General features: G+C 47.1%; 1 protein-coding gene across 17 annotated transcripts; it reads left to right on the top strand.

Moving 5' to 3' along the window:
* The first annotated feature begins 1873 nt into the window (after positions 1-1873).
* On the top strand, positions 1874-19084 carry LOC127005635 (mucin-1-like). 17 transcript variants are annotated; one of them, XM_050874649.1, is made up of 5 exons: positions 1874-3536; positions 5238-5707; positions 17350-17529; positions 17650-17709; positions 17950-19084. In XM_050874649.1, the coding sequence occupies exons 1-5, from the start codon at positions 2642-2644 to the stop codon at positions 18031-18033; spliced, it is 1689 nt and encodes a 562-aa protein (XP_050730606.1). In that variant the 5' UTR covers positions 1874-2641; the 3' UTR covers positions 18034-19084. The 17 variants fall into 17 exon arrangements, with proteins under 17 accessions (XP_050730606.1, XP_050730605.1, XP_050730598.1 ...); XM_050874648.1 differs by lacking the exon at positions 17650-17709 and adding an exon at positions 17590-17649; XM_050874644.1 differs by lacking the exon at positions 17650-17709 and adding an exon at positions 17590-17649 and having other exon boundaries at positions 1875-3536; positions 17890-19084.
* Positions 19085-20331: the final 1247 nt, after the last annotated feature.

The raw sequence follows: 20331 nt of genomic DNA, 5'->3' as shown, positions 1-20331 counted from the left end.
TATTATTATTATTATTATTATTATTATTATTATTATTATTATTATCATAATTGTAATCATTATTATCATCATCATCATCATCATCATCATCATCATCATCATCATCATCATCATTATTATTATTATTATTATTATTATTATTATTATTATTATTATTATTATTATTATCATTATTATTATCATCATCATCATCATTATCATTATTATTATTATCATCATCATCATCATCATCATCATTATCATTATTATTATCATTATCATTATTATTATTATTATTATTATTATTATTATTATTATTATCATTATTATTATCATTATTATTATCATCATCATCATCATCATCATCATCATCATCATCATCATCATTATTATTATTATTATTATTATTATTATTATTATTATTATTATTATTATTATTATTATTATTATTATTATCATAATTATAATCATTATTATCATCATCATCATCATCATTATCATTATCATCATCATCATCATCATCATCATCATCATCATCATCATCATCATCATTATTATTATTATTATTATTATTATTATTATTATTATTATTATTATTATTATTATTATTATTATTATTATTATTATTATTATTATTATTATTATTATTATTATTATCATAATTATAATCATTATTATCATCATCATCATCATCATTATTATTATTATTATTATTATTATTATTATTATTATTATTATTATTATTATTATTATTATTATTATTATTATTATTATTATTATTATTATTATTATTATTATTATTGTTATTATTATTATTATTATCATTATTATTATTATTATTATTATTATTATTATTATTATTATTATTATTATTATTATTATTATTATTATTATTATTATTATTATTATTATTTTTTTTATTATTATTATTATTATTATTATTATTATTATTATTATTATTATTATTATTATTATTATTATTATTATTATGAGAAGGAGGAGGACGAGGAAGGAGAAGGAAGGAGGAGGATTAAAGAGAAGGAATTAAGAGGAGGAGGAAAAGGAAGAAGCAAGAAGGAGAAGGAGGAAAGAGGAAGAGGAGGAGGAGGAAAAGGAAGGAAAAGGAAGGAAGGATGAGGAAAAAGGAGTAGAAAAAGGAAGAAGGAAGGAGGAGGAAGGAGGAGGAAGAGGAGGAGGAGGAAAAGGAAGAGATAGGGAGAAGGAAGAGGAAAAGGAAGGTCGAGAAGGAAGGAGGAGGAGGAGGAAAGAGGAGGAGGAGGAGGAGGAGGAAAAGGAAGGATAGGCTATGTCAAAAGTTGTCGTAATTGTAACAAATAAATAAATAAATAAAATCAATACAATCATTTCCCGACCCCCTCCCAGTCCTTTCTTCCCCTCCCAGCCCTTTTCAACCTCCTTCACATTTTCAATTTCACACATTCATTTTCATTCACATTTTGATATAATCTATTCCACCAACAACCCACGCAGTCCCACGCACCCCCTACACCCTCTCCTGCCCCTCTCAATCTCAACCACTACTCTTCTTAGCCCTTTTCAACTTCCTATTCCATGTTTTACCGCTCCCATCCCATTCTCATCTCCTTCCACCCCTTCCAGCAACCCTAAGTAACCCTTCCACCCCTTCAGTGACCCTTTCCGTCTCGGCTGCCCCCTCTCCACCCTTTCTTTATGACCGTTTTCCTCCTTCTCCTTTCTTCCTCTCCTTCTTCTCCACCTTATCCCTTCTCCTCCACCTCGTCCTCCTCCCTCAATACTCTTTCTTTTCCTTCTCCTCTTCTTCAAGTTGTACCTCTATCTCCTTCTCTTGCGCCTCCTTCTCCGAAAAAAAACAGAGAATAGTAATTTGTAGATAGTACGTGTAATGCCATTGAAAAGCAAAGTGTGTGAATAAGCAGAAGAGAGGAAGACCTATACGAAGCGATACAAAGTGAATCATAACATTGCACGTGAAGACCACCGTATGTATTCCCCTACCAGCAAAAAAGGTCACTATCGCAGGAGTGTTTGTTTTACTGCTGGTGGTGCTGGGCTTGGTGGGCGGGGCTTATATGCCAGGGGGATGCAAGCAGGGCAACACTCTTATCACCAAACGTTCGGGGCTCTTGTTACAAACGTTTCAAAGGTCAGAGAGGAGAGACGTCGGGATGCCATGAGTGTTGTTTCCGTTCACGACGCAGCCTCCAAAAACTACCTTAGTCAGGCTCAAGAAACCACCAATGGAAACCCCGACATCTTCTGCCTTTTGAAATATAGATGGACTAAGGCTTCCAAGAGTTTGATAATAAGGACCAAAGGATCGTCGAGTGCCTGTTCTTGTAGTGTTTGGAAGCGCTGACGATCGAGGCTGCTCATTACGTCATCGTCTTAACTCTTGTTATTTATGTAGCCTACGAGGATTTCCGCCGCGGGATGTGGTGTGATATATTAGTAATGTCTTCAGGAGTGGTCGTAGCCTATAGTTACAGCAGTAGTAGCAACAGTGGTGTGTGTGTGTGTGTGTGTGTGTGTATAAACCTAAGCAACATCGTCATAGGAAATCCTGGAGTCATGTTACTATCTGAAATCATCATATCTATAACACACCACACACACACACACACACACAGTCACACACACACAGTCTAGCCTCCCCGGAGCCATGAAGAACACCAAGAACACCTCGCTCACCGTCTTCCCGCTGCCGCTGCTGTCACGGGCCCCGCCAATGGTCCTCCTGCTGCTGCTGCTGCTGTTTGGCCCCGGAGGCTCCCCCTGCCACGCCCTGGACTGGGAATGCCGCGCCAATATCACCGTCACGGCTCAAGATACAGCCGGGGTCAACATTACCACTGTACGAGACGGAGGCCCAGAAAGCATATTGACGACGTTGTCCGTGCAGCCCCGGCCAGGCTTCCAGGGCGTCAGTCTCGTGGGGAAGGTTTCTGATGGTGATGCTGATGAGGTGGTCGTTGCCTGGTTCTCGCTGTATAACACTTGTCTTCAAGGCTACAACAGCTGGTGGCAGTTGAATGCAGTGGTGTATAAGTCCAATTACCGAGACGGCGTTGCCCTTGATGAACTTGTATTTGGCGTGCAGGTTGGCCGTTGTTACAGTGTGTGTCTTCGCGGCCCCTTCCACAATGTTTTGAGCCTCCAGGTTAGGGCTCACGGCGCCTCACGCTGGAGCCTCACGGACTGTACCAACAAAATCCCTGTTAATAATGACATACGGCCATCACTGGTGCCCTGCTCGAACCCTCCACCCACACCAGGCGTGCCTCCTCACGCCCCCAGCCCCACAACCCCTGCCACTGAAGCACCCACACCAGCCAAGTCTCCTCACGCCCCCAGCCCCACAACCCCTGCCGCTGAAGCACCCACACCAGCCAAATCTCCTCACGCCCCCAGCCCCACAACCCCTGCCACTGAAACACCTCCCCCCTATGTATTGCACTGGGTGGGGGTGGGGGTGGGGGTGGCCATGCTGGTGGTGGTGATCTTGGTGGTGGTGGTGGTGGTTGTGCGACGGCGGGGACAGCAGATGAAGCCAGAAGGTTGGTGTGTGTTCCTACTTGTTTAGCTTGTGTGTGTGTGTGTGTATCTTACACACACACACACACACACACACACACACACACAGTCCTAACAAAGAGTGAGACTCGGCACCTCACAAAATACATTTCGAGGAAGCTGATAAGCGCAGAGAGAAGACTAGAGAAACTAATACTGAAGTTACCCGGAGAGGCAGGGAGAATAGGATTAGAGAACAGGCTGTAGGTGCAACAGTACTGCAATGAGAAAGAATGATTAATAGGACTAAAAGAAATGGAGCAAAAGAGTAAAAATGTAGTTGGTCAGGTGACAGCATGAGTACGTCGAGCTGCCAACAGACCGAGGACCGAAGCAACACAGTGGCGGCCCGGGAACAGCACAAGTCAGGACAGTTAGAGCGTGACTTTGCCGAGGCAGGATTGAATGCTCTAACGCCAGACAGAGAGGGCTGGAAAACGTTGGGAAAGGCCGTTATCATGCAGTGGAATAGTAATTGAGGATGATGACGATAATGTAATAGTAGTAGTAGTAGTAGTAGTAGTAGTAGTAGTAGTAGTAGTAGTAGTAGTAGTAGTAGTAGTAGTAGTAGTAGTAGTAGTAGTAGTAATAGTAGTAGTAGTAGTAGTAGTAGTAGTAGTAGTAGTAGTAGTAGTAGTAGTAGTAGTAGTAGTAGTAGTAGTAGTAGTAGTAGTAGTACATGTATTATTATTATTATTATTATTATTATTATTATTATTATTATTATTATTATTATTATTATTATTATTATTATTATTATTATTATTAGTAGTAGTAGTAGTAGTAATAGTAGTAGTAGTAGTAGTAGTAGTAGTAGTAGTAGTAGCATTATTATTATTATTATTATTATTATTATTATTATTATTATTATTATTATTATTATTATTATTATTATTATTATTATTATTATTATCATTATTATTATTATTAGTAGTAGTAGTAATAGTAGTAGTAGTAATAGGAATAGCCCACCACAGGAACGAGCAGAAGACAAGGGCATACGGTGAAAGAATCCAACATGTGGATCAGGGCAGCTTCACCCCCCTCGTCTTCACCACATCCGGCGGGATGGGTCCCAGGGCCCAATGCTTCTACGCACGCCTCGCGGAACTAATCTCAGAAAAGAAGCATCAGCCAAGGAGCCACGTTGTCGCCTGGATGAGGTGTCGCCTCTCGTTCTCCCTGCTCAGGTCGGCCATCCTATGTCTCAGGGGCACCAGATACTCTGGCCCAAAAGCCACCAACATCTCCAATATGGACTATGAAGCCACAGTGGTGGAGAGTGACATTAGGGTGGGTCGGGTGTGACTTGAGTAGGGAAGGAAAGGGGGATCTAGACGTAATAGATGATAGGTAGTATTAGTGATATGGTTGGATGCCACAGTCATTAGCGAACAGAGTTGGGGCTAATGACCTCCAAGCTATGGAGCCCTCCATGATTATGTGTCGGGAAAATAAACATGGGTGGAGGTATCATTTATGTTGTAGTAGTAGTAGTAGCAGTAGTAGTAGTAGTAGTAGTAGCAGTAGCAGTAGTAGTAGTAGTAGCAGTAGTAGTAGTAGTTGTAGTAGTAGGAGTAGTAGTAGCAGTAGTAGTAGTAGTAATAGGAATAGTAGCAGCAACAGTTCCCTATCATTATCATCATCAACAATCCTAAAGGCCAGTCATTCCATGCCTCCGACAGACGCAGACCAGCAGCGAACTAGTCCAGCGGCGCCCGGCGTGACGGAGGAGGTGGTGAACAACCTTTACGAGCCCTTTGACCGTCCTGCACCGTCCTGCGTGAGGGAGGAGGTGGTCAACAGCCTGTACGAGCCCTTTGACCGCCCTGCACCGTCCTGCGTGAGGGAGGAGGTGGTCAACAGCCTGTACGAGCCCTTTGACCGCCCTGCACCGTCCTGCGTGAGGGAGGAGGTGGTCAACAGCCTGTACGAGCCCTTTGACCGTCCTGCACCGTCCTGCGTGAGGGAGGAGGTGGTGAACAGCCTGTACGAGCCCTTTGACCGCCCTGCACCGTCCTGCGTGAGGGAGGAGGTGGTGAACAGCCTGTACGAGCCCTTTGACCGCCCTGCACCGTCCTGCGTGAGGGAGGAGGTGGTGAACAGCCTGTACGAGCCCTTTGACCGCCCTGCACCGTCCTGCGTGAGGGAGGAGGTGGTCAACAGCCTGTACGAGCCCTTTGACAGCCTGCGCCAGCCGCCCCCAACCGTCACCGTCCCCACACACCTCCAGAAGTGATGATGACGGTGGTGAAGGTGGTAGAGGTGGTGGTGGTGATGATGGTAGTGGTAGTGTTAATAGTGGTAGAGGTGGTGGTGATGGTAGTAGGCATTCACATTCTGTTCACTCTAGCCCTGTACATAAGCCCCGCCCACTCGAGCCCAACACCCACCAATGAGCTGCAACCTTTCCCAGCATTCACCAATTACATGCAGCCACAGCGAGAAAGGGGGCGTGGCTTCCTTGTAGATCAGCCAATGGTATACACTTAACAGGGAAGGGGGAGGGGCTTATTTGCCTAGTTAGAATGAACAGATGACAGTGGTGGTGGTGGTGGTGGGGATGGTGGCAATGATGATGATAGAAAGTGTTGTTGGTAGGATAGTAAGTAAGATTAGGGCCATACTGTATAGCTACTCGTGGCCTCAGTGCTCATATCCGTATCATTATTGTACTCTTCAAGTCTGCATTGAGTTATATGGAAGTCCAAATGCTTTAGCTATAAGAAAACCAAACTTGATTGATAATGTGATTTCCGCTTGACAAAAGTAAAAAAAATAAAAATAAATAAAATAACATAAACAGACATGTAACTGGATTTTGTGGGAAGCTTTGTTCAGTGGGGGAAAATAAATTAATGTTAAGAAATGTATTTATCCTGACCTGATTTGGTCATAACTATGAATGTGATTTATATTATAGTTCTTTAAAAAGTTATGATGATGATGATGATGATGATAATGATAATGATAAGAAGAATATAAAGGAAGAAAAGAAGAAGAAATAGAATAAGAAAAAATAATTAGAAGAAGAAGAAGAAGAAGAAGAAGAAGAAGAAGAAGAAGAAAAGAAGGCGAAGGAGAAGAACAAGAATTAGAAGAAGAAAAACAAGAACAAGTACAAAACAAGAAGAATGGTGATGATCTACATAACGAAATAAAATTGTATAAATATAAAAAAACAAAAAAATATAGTTGCCAATAATTAACTAAGTCGAGATATAGCCTATCACTCTGTATAAAAGGTAAGAATAAACAATAAAACAAAGATTTTCTGTGTATATATGGCTTTTGCTTCTTCTTGAGGTGGTGGTGGTGATGGTGATGGTGATGATGATGGTGATGATGGTGGTGGTGGACGTGATATATTCGAGCCAACAGGATACGGATAAGAGAGAGAGAGAGAGAGAGAGAGAGAGAGAGAGAGAGAGGATGGCGGGAAACGGACCCAAAAGTCAAGCATCGAAGGGAAATGATGAAAAGGGGTGAGGGGAAGGGGGCGTTGGCAGAGGGTCTGAGGGGTGAGGGGAAGGGGGTGTTGGCAGGGGGGCTGAGGGGTGAGGGGAGGGGCATTAGCAGGGGTCTGAAGGGTGAGGGAAGGGGAGCGTTGGCAGGGGTCTGAAGGGTGAGGGGAAGGGGCGTTGGCAGGGGGTCTGAGGGGCGAGGGGAGGGGGCATTAGCAGGGGTCTGAGGGGTGAGGGAAGGGGGTGTTGGCAGTAGGTCTGAGGGGTGAGGGAAGGGGGTGTTGGCAGGGGTCTGAGGGGTGAGGGGAAGGGGCATTAGCAGGGGGTTTGAGGGTGAGGTAAGGGGCGTTGGCAGGGGTCTGAGGGGTGAGGGAAGGGGCGTTGGTAGGGGGTCTGAGGGGTGAGGGAAGGGGTGTTGACAAGAGGTCTGAGGGTGAGGGAAGGGGTGTTGGCAGGGGTCTGAGGGGTGAGGGAGGGGGCATTAGCAGGGGTCTGAGGGGTGAGGGAAGGGGGTGTTGGCAGGGGTCTGAGGAGTGAGGTAGGGGGCGTTGGCAGGGGGTCTGAGGGCGAGGGGGGGGGCGTTGGCAGGGGTCTGAGGGTGAGGCAGGGGGCGTTGGCAGGGGTCTGAGGGGTGAGGAAGGGGCGTTGGGGGGTCTGAGGGGTGAGGGTAAGGGGCGTTGGCAGGGGGTCTGAGGGGTGAGGGAAGGGGCGTTGGCAGGGGGTCTGAGGGGTGAGGGGAAGGGGGCGTTGGCAGGGGATCTGAGGGGTGAGGGGAAGGGGGCGTTGGCAGGGGGTCTGAGGGGCGAGGGTAAGGGGGGGTTGGCAGGGGGTCTGAGGGGTGAGGGGGCGTTGGCAGGGGTCTGAGGGTGAGGGAAGGGGCGTTGGCAGGGGTCGAGGGGTGAGGGAAGGGGCATTAGCAAGGGGTCTGAGGATGAGGGAAGGGGACGTTGGCAGGGGGTCTGAGGGGTGAGGTGGGGGGGTTGGCAGGGGGTCTGAGGGGTGAGGGAAGGGGCGTTGGCAGGGGTCTGAGGGGTGAGGGAAGGGGCGTTGGCAGGGGTCTGAGGGGTGAGGGAAGGGGCGTTGGCAGGGGTCTGAGGGCGAGGGTGGGGGCGTTGGCAGGGGGTCTGAGGGCGAGGGGGGCGTTGGCAGGGGGTCTGAGGGGTGAGGGGAAGGGGTGCGTTGGCAGAGGGTCTGAGGGGTGAGGGGAAGGGGCATTAGCAAGGGGTCTGAGGGATGAGGGGAAGGGGGACGTTGGCAGGGGTCTGAGGGTGAGGTAAGGGGCGTTGGCAGGGATTCTGAGGGGTGAGGGGAAGGGGCGTTGGCAGGGGTCTGAGGGTGAGGGAAGGGGCGTTGGCAGGGGGTCTGAGGGGTGAGGGTAAGGGGGTGTTGGCAGGGGGTCTGAGGGGTGAGGGAAAGGGGGTGTTGGCAGGGGGTCTGAGGGGTGAGGGGAGGGGGGATGTTGGCAGGGGGTCTGAGGGGTGAGGGGAAGGGGGCGTTGGCAGGGGGTCTGAGGGGTGAGGGGAAGGGGGCGTTGGCAGGGTGTCTGAGGGTGAGGGTAAGGGGTGTTGGCAGGGGTCTGAGGGGTGAGTTTAAGGGGTGTTGGCAGGGGTCTGAGGGTGAGGGAAGGGGCGTTGGCAGGGGGTCTGAGGGGTGAGGGAAGGGGCGTTGGCAGGGGTCTGAGGGGTGAGGGAAGGGGCGTTGGCAGGGGTCTGAGGGGTGAGGGAAGGGGCGTTGGCAGGGTGTCTGAGGGTGAGGGAAGGGTGTTGGCAGGGGTCTGAGGGGTGAGGGGGGGTGTTGGCAGGGGTCTGAGGGGTGAGGGAAGGGGCGTTGGCAGGGTCTGAGGGGTGAGGGGAAGGGGCGTTGGCAGGGGTCTGAGGGGTGAGGGAAGGGGGCGTTGGCAGGGGTCTGAGGGTGAGGGAAGGGGCGTTGGCAGGGGGTCTGAGGGGTCTCGTGGCTTGCTGAAACACGCCATATATAGTCTCAAAGGGTGACGTGTGATATGGATGTTGGGGGAAGGGGGAGTGTGACTTGTGGGAAACTGAAGGATACGAACTAATAATAATAATAATAATAATAATAATAATAATAATAATAATAATAATAATAATAATAATAATAATAATAATAATAATAATAATAATAATAATAATAATAATAATAATAATAATAATAATAATAATAATAATAATAATAATAATAATAATAATAATAATAATAATAATAATAATAATAACAATAATAATAATAATAATAATAATAATAATAATAATAATAATAATAATAATAATAATAATAATAATAATAATAATAATAATAATAATAATAATAATAATAATAATAATAATAATAATAATAATAATAATAATAATAACAATAATAATAATAATAATAATAATAATAATAATAATAATAATAACAATAACAATAATAATAATAATAATAATAATAATAATAATAATAATAATAATGATAACAATAATAACACCAGTAATGATGATAATGATAAACTAGCACATAATAGTAGTAGTAGTAGTAGTAGTAGTAGTAGTAGTAGTAGTAGTAGCAGTAGTAGTAGTAGTAGTAGCAGTAGTAGTAGTAGTAGTAGTCTCTCTCTCTCTCTCTTATCCGTATCCTGTTGGCTCTAATATATCACGTCCACCACCACCACCACCACCACTATCACCACCATCACCATCACCACCACCACCATCACCACCACCACCACCACCACTATCACCACCATCACCATCACCACCACTATCACCACCATCACCATCACCACCACCACCACCACCACCACTATCACCACCACCACCATCACCACCACCACTATCACCACCACCACCATCACCACCACCACTATCACCACCACCACCATCACCACCACCATCACCACCACCATCACCACCACCACCACCACCACCACCACCACCATCATCACCACCACCACCATCATCATCACCACCACCACCACCACCACCACCACCACCATCACCACCATCACCACCACCACCACCATCATCACCACCACCACCATCACCGCCAACACCACCACCACCACCACCACCGCCACCACCATCACCACCACCACTACCATCACTTCAAACTTTGTCATGTGGATACAATCACTTATTTTCGCTAACATTTATTTGTGTATGTTCCTGTTAATTATCTTTCTTTCCTTTCCTTTCTCTTTTCTTTCATCTTTCATTTTTTCTTCGTCAACTTTTTATTATGTTTTTTTCCGACGCTCATTTTTTTTCCCATTTCGTATTTCCTGTTTTTTTTCTTCTTATCAATAATGTCAAGCTTCCTTTCTTCCTTTCTTTCCTTGTATTTACTCCATTTCTCTTTTTCCTTCTTGTCTCGTAGTTTTCTTTTTATTTGTCAAACTCATGAATCGTTGCAGGAGAGTTATTATGTGTTTTCATGTGACCGTTTATTTTATTTTACGAGATTACAGAAAATTAAATGTTTTGAGTGTGTGTGTGTGTGTGTGTGTGTGTGTGTGTGAGAGAGAGAGAGAGAGAGAGAGAGAGAGAGAGAGAGAGAGAGAGAGAGAGAGAGAGAGAGAGAGAGAGAGAGAGAGAGAGAGAGAGAGAGATAGAGAGAGAGAGAGAGAGAGAGAGAGAGAGAGAGAGAGAGAGAGAGAGAGAGAGAGAGAGAGAGAGAGAGAGAGAGAGAGAGAGAGAGAGAGAGAGAGACTTGTAATTTCAGATAACACACACGAATAAAAAAAAGTATACTACATGAGTTTAAGTAAGAACAAAAATCTATATACAAAAGTTTAGTGAAATGGATGACAATGAGATTGAAGCACTGGATTGCTTTTGGAACAGACGGTCGCTGCTCGAAACAAAACTTGCGCAAATATAACTATAAACTTTTGAGGGCCAGAACTGCGGATTGGAGAGCCAGGAGAACCAGGTAGAAATGTCTTACAATAATTTAGTTAGAGTAATAGTAGAGGGGCAAGAACAGCATATACCACAGCGAACACTTAGAAAAGAAAACAATGATCCTAAGTGGATGACTCGTGGACTAAAACACGAGATTGGGTTAAAGAAGGGAATTTATCAGAAAATAAAGAATGGGGAAACACATCTCAGGGGCCGGTACGTCGAACTATCTAGATTAGTTAAGAAAAACACCAGGATAGCAAAAAAGAACTATGAGATCAAAGTAGCAAATGAGGCGAAAAGTAATCCTAAGGGCTTCTTTCAGATGTATAGAACAAAAACACGGGAGAAAATTGGACCGCTGAAAACAAACACAGGGGAGCTAGTAGAAAATTACGAAAATATGAGCACATTGTTGAACGACTACTCTTTCAGTATTCACAGGAGGATCGAACGACTATACCGGAAAGAGTTCAGGTGTACGAGGGCGGGGATGGCGATAAATTGAGGGATATAATCATTACCAGGCAAGTAGTTCAGGATGAGATAGATAAGCTGAAGAAGAACAAGTCGCCAGGTCCTGACGGGATATTTCCGAGGGTATTAAAGGAGTTAGGTGATATAATCAGTGACCCACTAACCGACATCTTTAAGATGTCGGTAAATACTGGCTATGTGCCGAGCCAATGGAAGGTAGCTAATGTGACGCCGATTTTTAAAAAGGGAGACAGGTCAGTTGCTTCAAACTATCGCCCAATTAGCTTAACATCGGTTATAGGGAAGATGCTGGAGTCCATAATAGCCAGGAACATTCAGAGCATTTAGAGAAACATAGCTTAATTCACGACTCGCAGCATGGGTTCACAAAAGGTAGGTCATGCCTCACCAATCTCTTGTCCTTCTACAATAAAGTATTTGAGGCGGTTGACAGAGATGAAAATTATGATGTAATATATCTTGATTTTAGTAAAGCGTTTGACAAAGTTCCTCACCAACGACTGTTGCTTAAATTACAGGCTCACGGAGTAGAGGGTAAAGTTTTGAACTGGGTCAAGGCGTGGCTTAGCAATAGGAAGCAAAGAGTGCAAATCAATGGTAAAAGATCTGACTGGGGATGTGTTACGAGTGGGGTCCCACAAGGCTCGGTATTAGGTCCACTTTTGTTTATTATTTATATCAATGACTTAGACACAGGAATTAGTAGTGATGTTAGTAAATTTGCAGATGATACCAAGATCGGTAGAGTAATTGAGTCGGATCAGGACGCTAGTATTCTCCAAGGTGAACTCAACAGATTATATGACTGGGCGGATAAATGGCAGATGGAGTTCAATGTAGGGAAGTGCAGTATTCTGAGTGTAGTAGGAACCCTCACATAACTATTGCTTAAATGACACTCTCATAAGTAGGTCTGGGTGCGAGAGGGATTTAGGGTCTTAGTGAGCTCTGATCTCCGTCCAAGGGCACAATGCATTCAAGCTAGAAATCGAGCTAATAGGGTACTGGGATTTATTTCAAGGAGCGTAAGCAACAGAAGCCCCAAGTCTTCCTCAAACTATATTTAGCATTAGTTAGACCTCATCTTGACTATGTGGTTCAGTTCTGGTCACCCTACTATAGAATGGATATCAAAATGTTAGAATCGGTGCAGAGGAGGATGACTAAGATGATTCAGGGTTGAGAAACTTGCCATACGAGGAAAGACTCAAACAGTTAAACTTGCATTCTCTAGACAGGCGAAGGGTGCGTGGAGACATGATCGAGGTGTATACATGGATGAAGGGCTTTAATAAGGAGACATTCATAAGGTTTTGTTGGTAAGAGAACCGGGTAGGACACGAAGTAATGGGTTTAAACTGGATAAATTCAGATTCAACAGGGACATAGGCAAAAATTGGTTTACTAACAGGGTGGTGGATGAGTGGAATAGGCTTAGCAGTCATGTGGTGAGTGCCAATACAATTGTCACATTCAAAAATAGACTAGATAAATTCATGGACAGCGATATTAGGTGGGATTAGATACACGGGAGCTTAGGGTCAAAGGAGCTGCCTCGTACAGGCCTACCGGCCTCTTGCAGACTCCTGCGTTCTTATGTTCTTATGTTCTTATGATGGTCTTCCGCTCCCAGCCAGTCCATGTAAGGAGGTGTGACGTGTATGTTCAGTAGCTTTGGGGCGCACCGGATGACGAACACGATAACGAAGCGCCGACCATTTTAGATCCTCTTTCTAACCCTTTCCAACTCCCTGCTCCAGGTATTACCCCTCCCATCCCATTCATATCCCCTGCCAGCCACCCTCCGTAACCCTTCCACCCCTTCAGTGACCCTTTCCAACTCCCTGCTCCATGTATTACCTCTCCCATCCCATTCATATCCCCTTCCAGCCACCCTACATAACCCTTCCACCCCTTCAGTGACCCTTTCCAACTCCCTGCTCCATGTATTACCTCTCCCATCCCATTCTTATCCCCTTCCAGCCACCCTCCGTAACCCTTCCACCCCCTCAGTGACCCTTTCCAACTCCCTGCTCCATGTATTACCTCTCCCATCCCATTCTTATCCCCTTCCAGCCACCCTCCGTAACCCTTCCACCCCTTCAGTGACCCTTTCCAACTCCCTGCTCCATGTATTACCTCTCCCATCCCATTCATATCCCCTGCCAGCCACCCTCCGTAACCCTTCCACCCCTTCAGTGACCCTTTCCAACTCCCTGCTCCATGTATTACCCCTCCCATCCCATTCATATCCCCTGCCAGCCACCCTCCGTAACCCTTCCACCCCTTCAGTGACCCTTTCCAACTCCCTGCTCCATGTATTACCTCTCCCATCCCATTCTTATCCCCTGCCAGCCACCCTCCGTAACCCTTCCACCCCTTCAGTGACCCTTTCCAACTCCCTGCTCCATGTATTACCTCTCCCATCCCATTCATATCCCCTGCCAGCCACCCTCCGTAACCCTTCCACCCCTTCAGTGACCCTTTCCGTCTCGGTCCCCCTCTCCACCCTTTCTTTATTACCGTTTTCCTCCTTCTCCTTTCGTCCTTTCCTTCTTCTCCACCTCATCCCTTCTCCTTCACCTCGTCCTCCTCCCTCCTCCTTCCTCTCCCTTCTCCTCCTCTTCTCCACGCAGTACCTAGCTCCTCCTCCTCCTCCTCCTCCTCCGAAGATATAAAAGAAGGAGGATAATAATAATTTAGATAGTGTAATGCCAGTGAAAAGCAAAGCGTATGAATAAGCAGAAGGGAGGATCACGAGGACTTACGGAGCGATACAGTAAAAGAAGAAATAGAAGAAGAAGAAGAAGAAGAAGAAGAAGAAGAAGAAGAAGAATCAAGAAGCAAATCAGAATATTGCACGAGAGTCCCACCGTCTTCATCCCCCTACAAGCAAGGTCACTATAACATTACAGTATTGCTATAAATAAAAAAATAGCAATACTGTAACGCCTAATCAGACTCGCAGTTTTGACATACATACAGGTCTAGGCCTACTCCAGTTGTGCATTCTGCATGTTTAAGTTTTTGAAAGGCATCCATAAGTGAACACTTTTGAGTTTGAGACTATACGGAAGTTGGTGTTTTAACTGTTTCAGATATCAATATTCAACAGAAAGAACATATTTTATCAAATTAATTGAATATTTAGTTCCATATATTTTTCATGAAAGTAGATGTTCCTTTTGTTACAAAAATTCAGAAGAAAGAGAAGCTAGTCTAATATTACTAGTCTAAAAGAAGGGGACACATTTTAGAAAATTAATTAATTGTTTAGTTTTACATTCTGTTCATTAGGAGACACAAATCTGACTGTGTTCCTATATTTTACATCAAGAGAGATTTGTAGGGTATAGTTTTCAAAAAGGGAATACATTTTATATTTTCTATAATGTGAAAAAAATATTTTCCTTATGTGTCTGCGAGTTTTATTATTGTAAACCAGAGCGGGGTAAAAGGCCTACCCAGGGGGCTTCTTAGCTCACATGCGGGGCAAGAAGCCCCATTTATTATTTTTTTAAAATTGTCATTATAATAAAGTCAAAATCATAATGAGTGGATATAATATATACCATAGATAGGCCTCAGCCTAAGCTCTCAACAGAACTTTTTTTCAAAATTCTATTGCAAAAAATGTGCCTACAACAGCCAATCTCCCTTAAGGGGGGCAACTTACCCACTTTACCCTATAATAGTAATAGTAGGAGTAGTAGTAGTAGTAGTAGTAGTAGTAGTAGTAGTAATAGTAGTAGTAGGAGTAGTAGTAGTAGTTATAGTAGTAAGAGTAGTAGTAGTTGTTGTTGTTGTTGTTGTTGCTTCCCGCTGTGCCGCGATAGATTATTTTAGCGTTGTCCGTAACCGTAGTAATACCAGTAATAGCTCCAGTAGTAGTCGTAGTCTAGTAGCAATAGTAGGCTTAGTAGCAACAGTGGTGTGTGTGTGTGTGTGTGTGTGTGTGTGTGTGTGTGTGTGTGTGTGTGTGTTTAAGATTTCGCAGCAACGAGAGGAAATCCTGGAGTCAAATACTATCTGAAATCATCGTAGCTGCATGTATAACACACTACACACAGTCACACACACACAGTCCAGCCTCCCCGGAGCCATGAAGAACACCAATAACACCTCGCTCACCGTCTTCCTGCTGTCACGGGCCCCGTCAATGGTCCTGCTGCTGCTGCTGCTGCTGCTGTTTGGCCCCGGAGGCTCCCCCTGCCACGCCCTGGGGGAATGCCGCGCCAATATCACCATCACGGCTCAAGATACAGCCGGGGTCAACATTACCACTGAACGACACGGAGGCACAGAAATCAAAAGGGCGACGTTGTTCGTGCAGCCCCAGCCAGGCTTCCAGGGCGTCAGTCTCGTGGGGAAGGTTTCTGATGGTGATGCTGATGAGGTGGTCGTTGCCTGGTTCTCGCTGTATAACACTTGTCTTCAAGGCTACGACAGCTGGTGGCAGTTGAATGCAGTGGCGTATAAGTCCAATTACCGAGACGGCGTTACCCCTGATGAACTTGTATTTGGCGTGCAGGTTGGCCGTTGTTACAGTGCGTGTCGTCGCGGCCCCTTCCGCAATGTACTGAGCCTCCAGGTCAGGGCTCACGGCGCCTCACGCTGGAGCCTCACGGACTGTGCCAACAAAACCCGTGTTGATAATAACATACGGCCATCACTGGTGCCCTGCTCGAACCCTCCACCCACACCAGGCGTGCCTCCTCACACCACCAGCCCCACAACCCCTGCCGCTGAAACACCCACACCAGGCGTGCCTCCTCACACCACCAGCCTCACAACCCCTGCCACTGAAACACCCACACCAGGCGTGCCTCCTCACACCACCAGCCCCACAACCCCTGCCACTGAAACACCCACACCAGGCGTGCCTCCTCACACCACCAGCCCCACAACCCCTGCCACTGAAGCACCCACACCAGGCGTGCCTCCTCACACCACCAGCCCCACAACCCCTGCCACTGAAACACCCACACCAGGCGTGCCTCCTCGCGCCCCCAGCCCCACAACCCCTGCCACTGAAGCACCCACACCACCCAAGTCTCCTCACGCCCCCAGCCCCACAACCCCTGCCACTGAAACACCTCCCCCCTATGTATTGCACTGGGTGGGGGTGGGGGTGGCCATGCTGGTGGTGGTGATCTTGGTGGTGGTGGTGGTGGTGGTTGTGCGACGGCGGGGACAGCAGATGAAGCCAGAAGGTTGGTGTATGTTCCTACTTGTTTAGTTTGTGTGTGTGTGTGTGTATCTTACACACACACACACACACACACACACACACACACACAGTCCTAACAAAGAGTGAGACTCGGCACCTCACAAAATACATTTCGAGGAAGCTGATAAGCGCAGAGAGAAGACTAGAGAAACTAATACTGAAGTTACCCGGAGAGGCAGGGAGAATACATCATGGATTCGAGAACAGGCTGTCGGTGCAACAGTACTGCAATGAGAAAGAATGATTAATAGGAGTAAAAAATGGAGCAAAAGAGTAAAAATGTAGTTGGTCAGGTGACGGCATGAGTACGTCGAGCTGCCAACAGACCGAGGACCGAAGCAACACAGTGGCGGCCCGGGAACAGCACAAGTCAGGACAGTTAGAGCGTGACTTTGCCGAGGCAGGATTGAATACTCTAACGCCAGACAGAGAGGGCTGGAAAACGTTGGGAAAGGCCGTTATCATGCAGTGGAATAGTAATTGAGGATGATGACGATAATGTAATAGTAGCAGTAATAGCAATGGTAGTAGTAATTGTAGTAGTAGTAGTAGTAGTAGTAGTAGTAGTAGTAGTAATAGGAATAGTAGCAGCAACAGTTCCCTATCATTATCATCATCAGCAATCCTAAAGGCCAGTCATTCCATGCCTCCGACAGACGCAGACCAGCAGCGAACTAGTCCAGCGGCGCCCGGCGTGACGGAGGAGGTGGTCAACAGCCTGTACGAGCCCTTTGACCGCCCTGCACCGTCCTGCGTGAGGGAGGAGGTGGTCAACAGCCTGTACGAGCCCTTTGACCGTCCTGCACCGTCCTGCGTGAGGGAGGAGGTGGTCAACAGCCTGTACGAGCCCTTTGACCGTCCTGCACCGTCCTGCGTGAGGGAGGAGGTGGTGAACAGCCTGTACGAGCCCTTTGACCGTCCTGCACCGTCCTGCGTGAGGGAGGAGGTGGTCAACAGCCTGTACGAGCCCTTTGACCGTCCTGCACCGTCCTGCGTGAGGGAGGAGGTGGTCAACAGCCTGTACGAGCCCTTTGACCGTCCTGCACCGTCCTGCGTGAGGGAGGAGGTGGTCAACAGCCTGTACGAGCCCTTTGACCGTCCTGCACCGTCCTGCGTGAGGGAGGAGGTGGTGAACAGCCTGTACGAGCCCTTTGGCCGTCCTGCACCGTCCTGCGTGAGGGAGGAGGTGGTCAACAGCCTGTACGAGCCCTTTGACCGCCCTGCACCGTCCTGCGTGAGGAAGGAGGTGGTCAACAGCCTGTACGAGCCCTTTGACCGCCCTGCACCGTCCTGCGTGAGGGAGGAGGTGGTCAACAGCCTGTACGAGCCCTTTGACAGCCTGCGCCAGCCGCCCCCAGCCGTCACCGTCCCCACACACCTCCAGAAGTGATGATGACGGTGGTGAAGGTGGTAGAGGTGGTGGTGGTGATGATGGTAGTGGTAGTGTTAATAGTGGTAGAGGTGGTGGTGATGGTAGTAGGCATTCACATTCTGTTCACTCTAGCCCTGTACATAAGCCCCGCCCACTCGAGCCCAACACCCACCAATGAGCTGCAACCTTTCCCAGCATTCACCAATCACATGCAGCCACAGCGAGAAAGGGGGCGTGGCTTGCTTGTGGATCAGCCAATGGTATACACTTGACAGGAAAGGGGGAGGGGCTTATTTGCCTAGTTAGAATGAACAGATGACAGTGGTGGTGGTGGTGGTGGTGGGGATGGTGGCAATGATGATGATAGAAAGTGTTGTTGGTAGGATAGTAAGTAAGATTAGGGCCATACTCTATAGCTACTCGTGGCCTCAGTGCTCATATCCGTATCATTATTGTACTCTTCAAGTCTGCATTGAGTTATATGGAAGTCCAAATGCTTTAGCTATAAGAGAACCAAACTTGATTGATAATGTGATTTCCGCTTGACAAAAGTAAACAAAAAAATAAAAATAAATAAAATAACATAAACAGACATGTAACTGGATTTTGTGGGAAGCTTTGTTCAGTGGGGGAAAATAAATTAATGTTAAGAAATGTATTCATTCTGACCTGATTTGGTCTTAACTATGAATGTGATTTATATTATAGTTCTTTAAAAAGTTATGATGATGATGATGGTAATGATAGTGATAATGATAAGAAGAATATAAAGGAAGAAAAGAAGAAGAAATAGAATAAGAAAAAATAATTAGAAGAAGAAGAAGAAGAAGAAGAAGAAGAAGAAGAAAAGAAGGCGAAGGAGAAGAAGAAGAATTAGAAGAAGGAAAACAAGAACAAGTACAAAACAAGGAGAATGGTGATGCTCTACATAACGAAACAAAATTGTATAAGTATAAAAAACAAAAAAATATAGTTGCCAATAATTAACTAAGAAAAGTCGAGATATAGCCTATCACTCTGTATACAAGGTAAGAATAAACAATAAAACAAAGCCTTTCTGTGTATATATGGCTTTTGCTTCTTCTTGAGGTGGTGGTGGTGGTGATGGTGGTGGTGGTGGTGGTGATGATGGTGGTGGTGGTGGTGGTGGTAATGATGGTGGTGGTGGTGGTGGACGTGATATATTCGAGCCAACAGGATACGGATAAGAGAGAGAGAGAGAGAGAGAGAGAGAGAGAGAGAGAGAGAGAGAGAGAGAGAGAGAGAGAGACGATGGCGGGAAACGGACCCAAAAGTCAAGCATCGAAGGGAAATGATGAAAAGGGGTGAGGGGAAGGGGGGCGTTGGCATGGGGTCTGAGGGGTGAGGGTGGGGCGTTGGCAGGGGTCTGAGGGGTGAGGGTAAGGGGCGTTGGCAGGGGTCTGAGGGGTGAGGGGGGGCGTTGGCAGGGGTCTGAGGGTGAGGGAAGGGGGGCGTTGGCAGGGGGTCTGAGGGGTGAGGGAAGGGGCGTTGGCAGGGGTCTGAGGGGTGAGGGAAGGGGCGTTGGCAGGGGGTCTGAGGGGTGAGGGGGTTGTTGGCAGGGGTCTGAGGGGTGAGGGAAGGGGGTGTTGGCAGGGGTCTGAGGGTGAGGGAAGGGTGTTGGCAGGGGTCTGAGGGGTGAGGGGAAGGGGGCGTTGGCAGGGGTCTGAGGGGTGAGGGGAAGGGGCGTTGGCAGGGGTCTGAGGGTGAGGGAAGGGGGCGTTGGCAGGGGGTCTGAGGGGTGAGGGGAAGGGGCGCTGGCAGGGGTCTGAGGGGTGAGGGAAGGGGGCGTTGACAGGGGTCTGAGGGGTGAGGGGAAGGGGGCGTTGGCAGGGGTCTGAGGGGTGAGGAAGGGCGTTGGCAGGGGGTCTGAGGGGTGAGGAAGGGGCGTTGGCAGGGGTCTGAGGGGTGAGGGGAAGGGGCGTTGGCAGGGGTCTGAGGGGTGAGGGAAGGGGGCGTTGGCAGGGGTCTGAGGGGTGAGGGGAAGGGGCGTTGGCAGGAGGTCTGAGGGGTGAGGGAAGGGGCGTTGGCAGGGGGTCTGAGGGTGAGGGAAGGGGGCGTTGGCAGGGGGTCTGAGGGGTGAGGGAAGGGGCGTTGGGGGTCTGAGGGGTGAGGGGAAGGGGGCGTTGGCAGGGGGTCTGAGGGGTGAGGGGAAGGGGGCGTTGGCAGGGGGTCTGAGGGGTGAGGGGAAGGGGGCGTTGGCAGGGGGTCTGAGGGGTGAGGGGAAGGGGGCGTTGGCAGGGGGTCTGATGGGTGAGAGGAAGGGGCGTTGGCAGGGGTCTGAGGGTGAGGAAGGGG

The sequence above is a fragment of the Eriocheir sinensis genome, chromosome 30, assembly GCF_024679095.1.
Source record: "Eriocheir sinensis breed Jianghai 21 chromosome 30, ASM2467909v1, whole genome shotgun sequence".
Lineage (NCBI taxonomy): Eukaryota > Metazoa > Arthropoda > Malacostraca > Decapoda > Varunidae > Eriocheir > Eriocheir sinensis.
The sequence above is the reverse complement of the archived record's forward strand: the minus strand, read 5'-3'. Positions and strand labels throughout refer to the sequence as shown.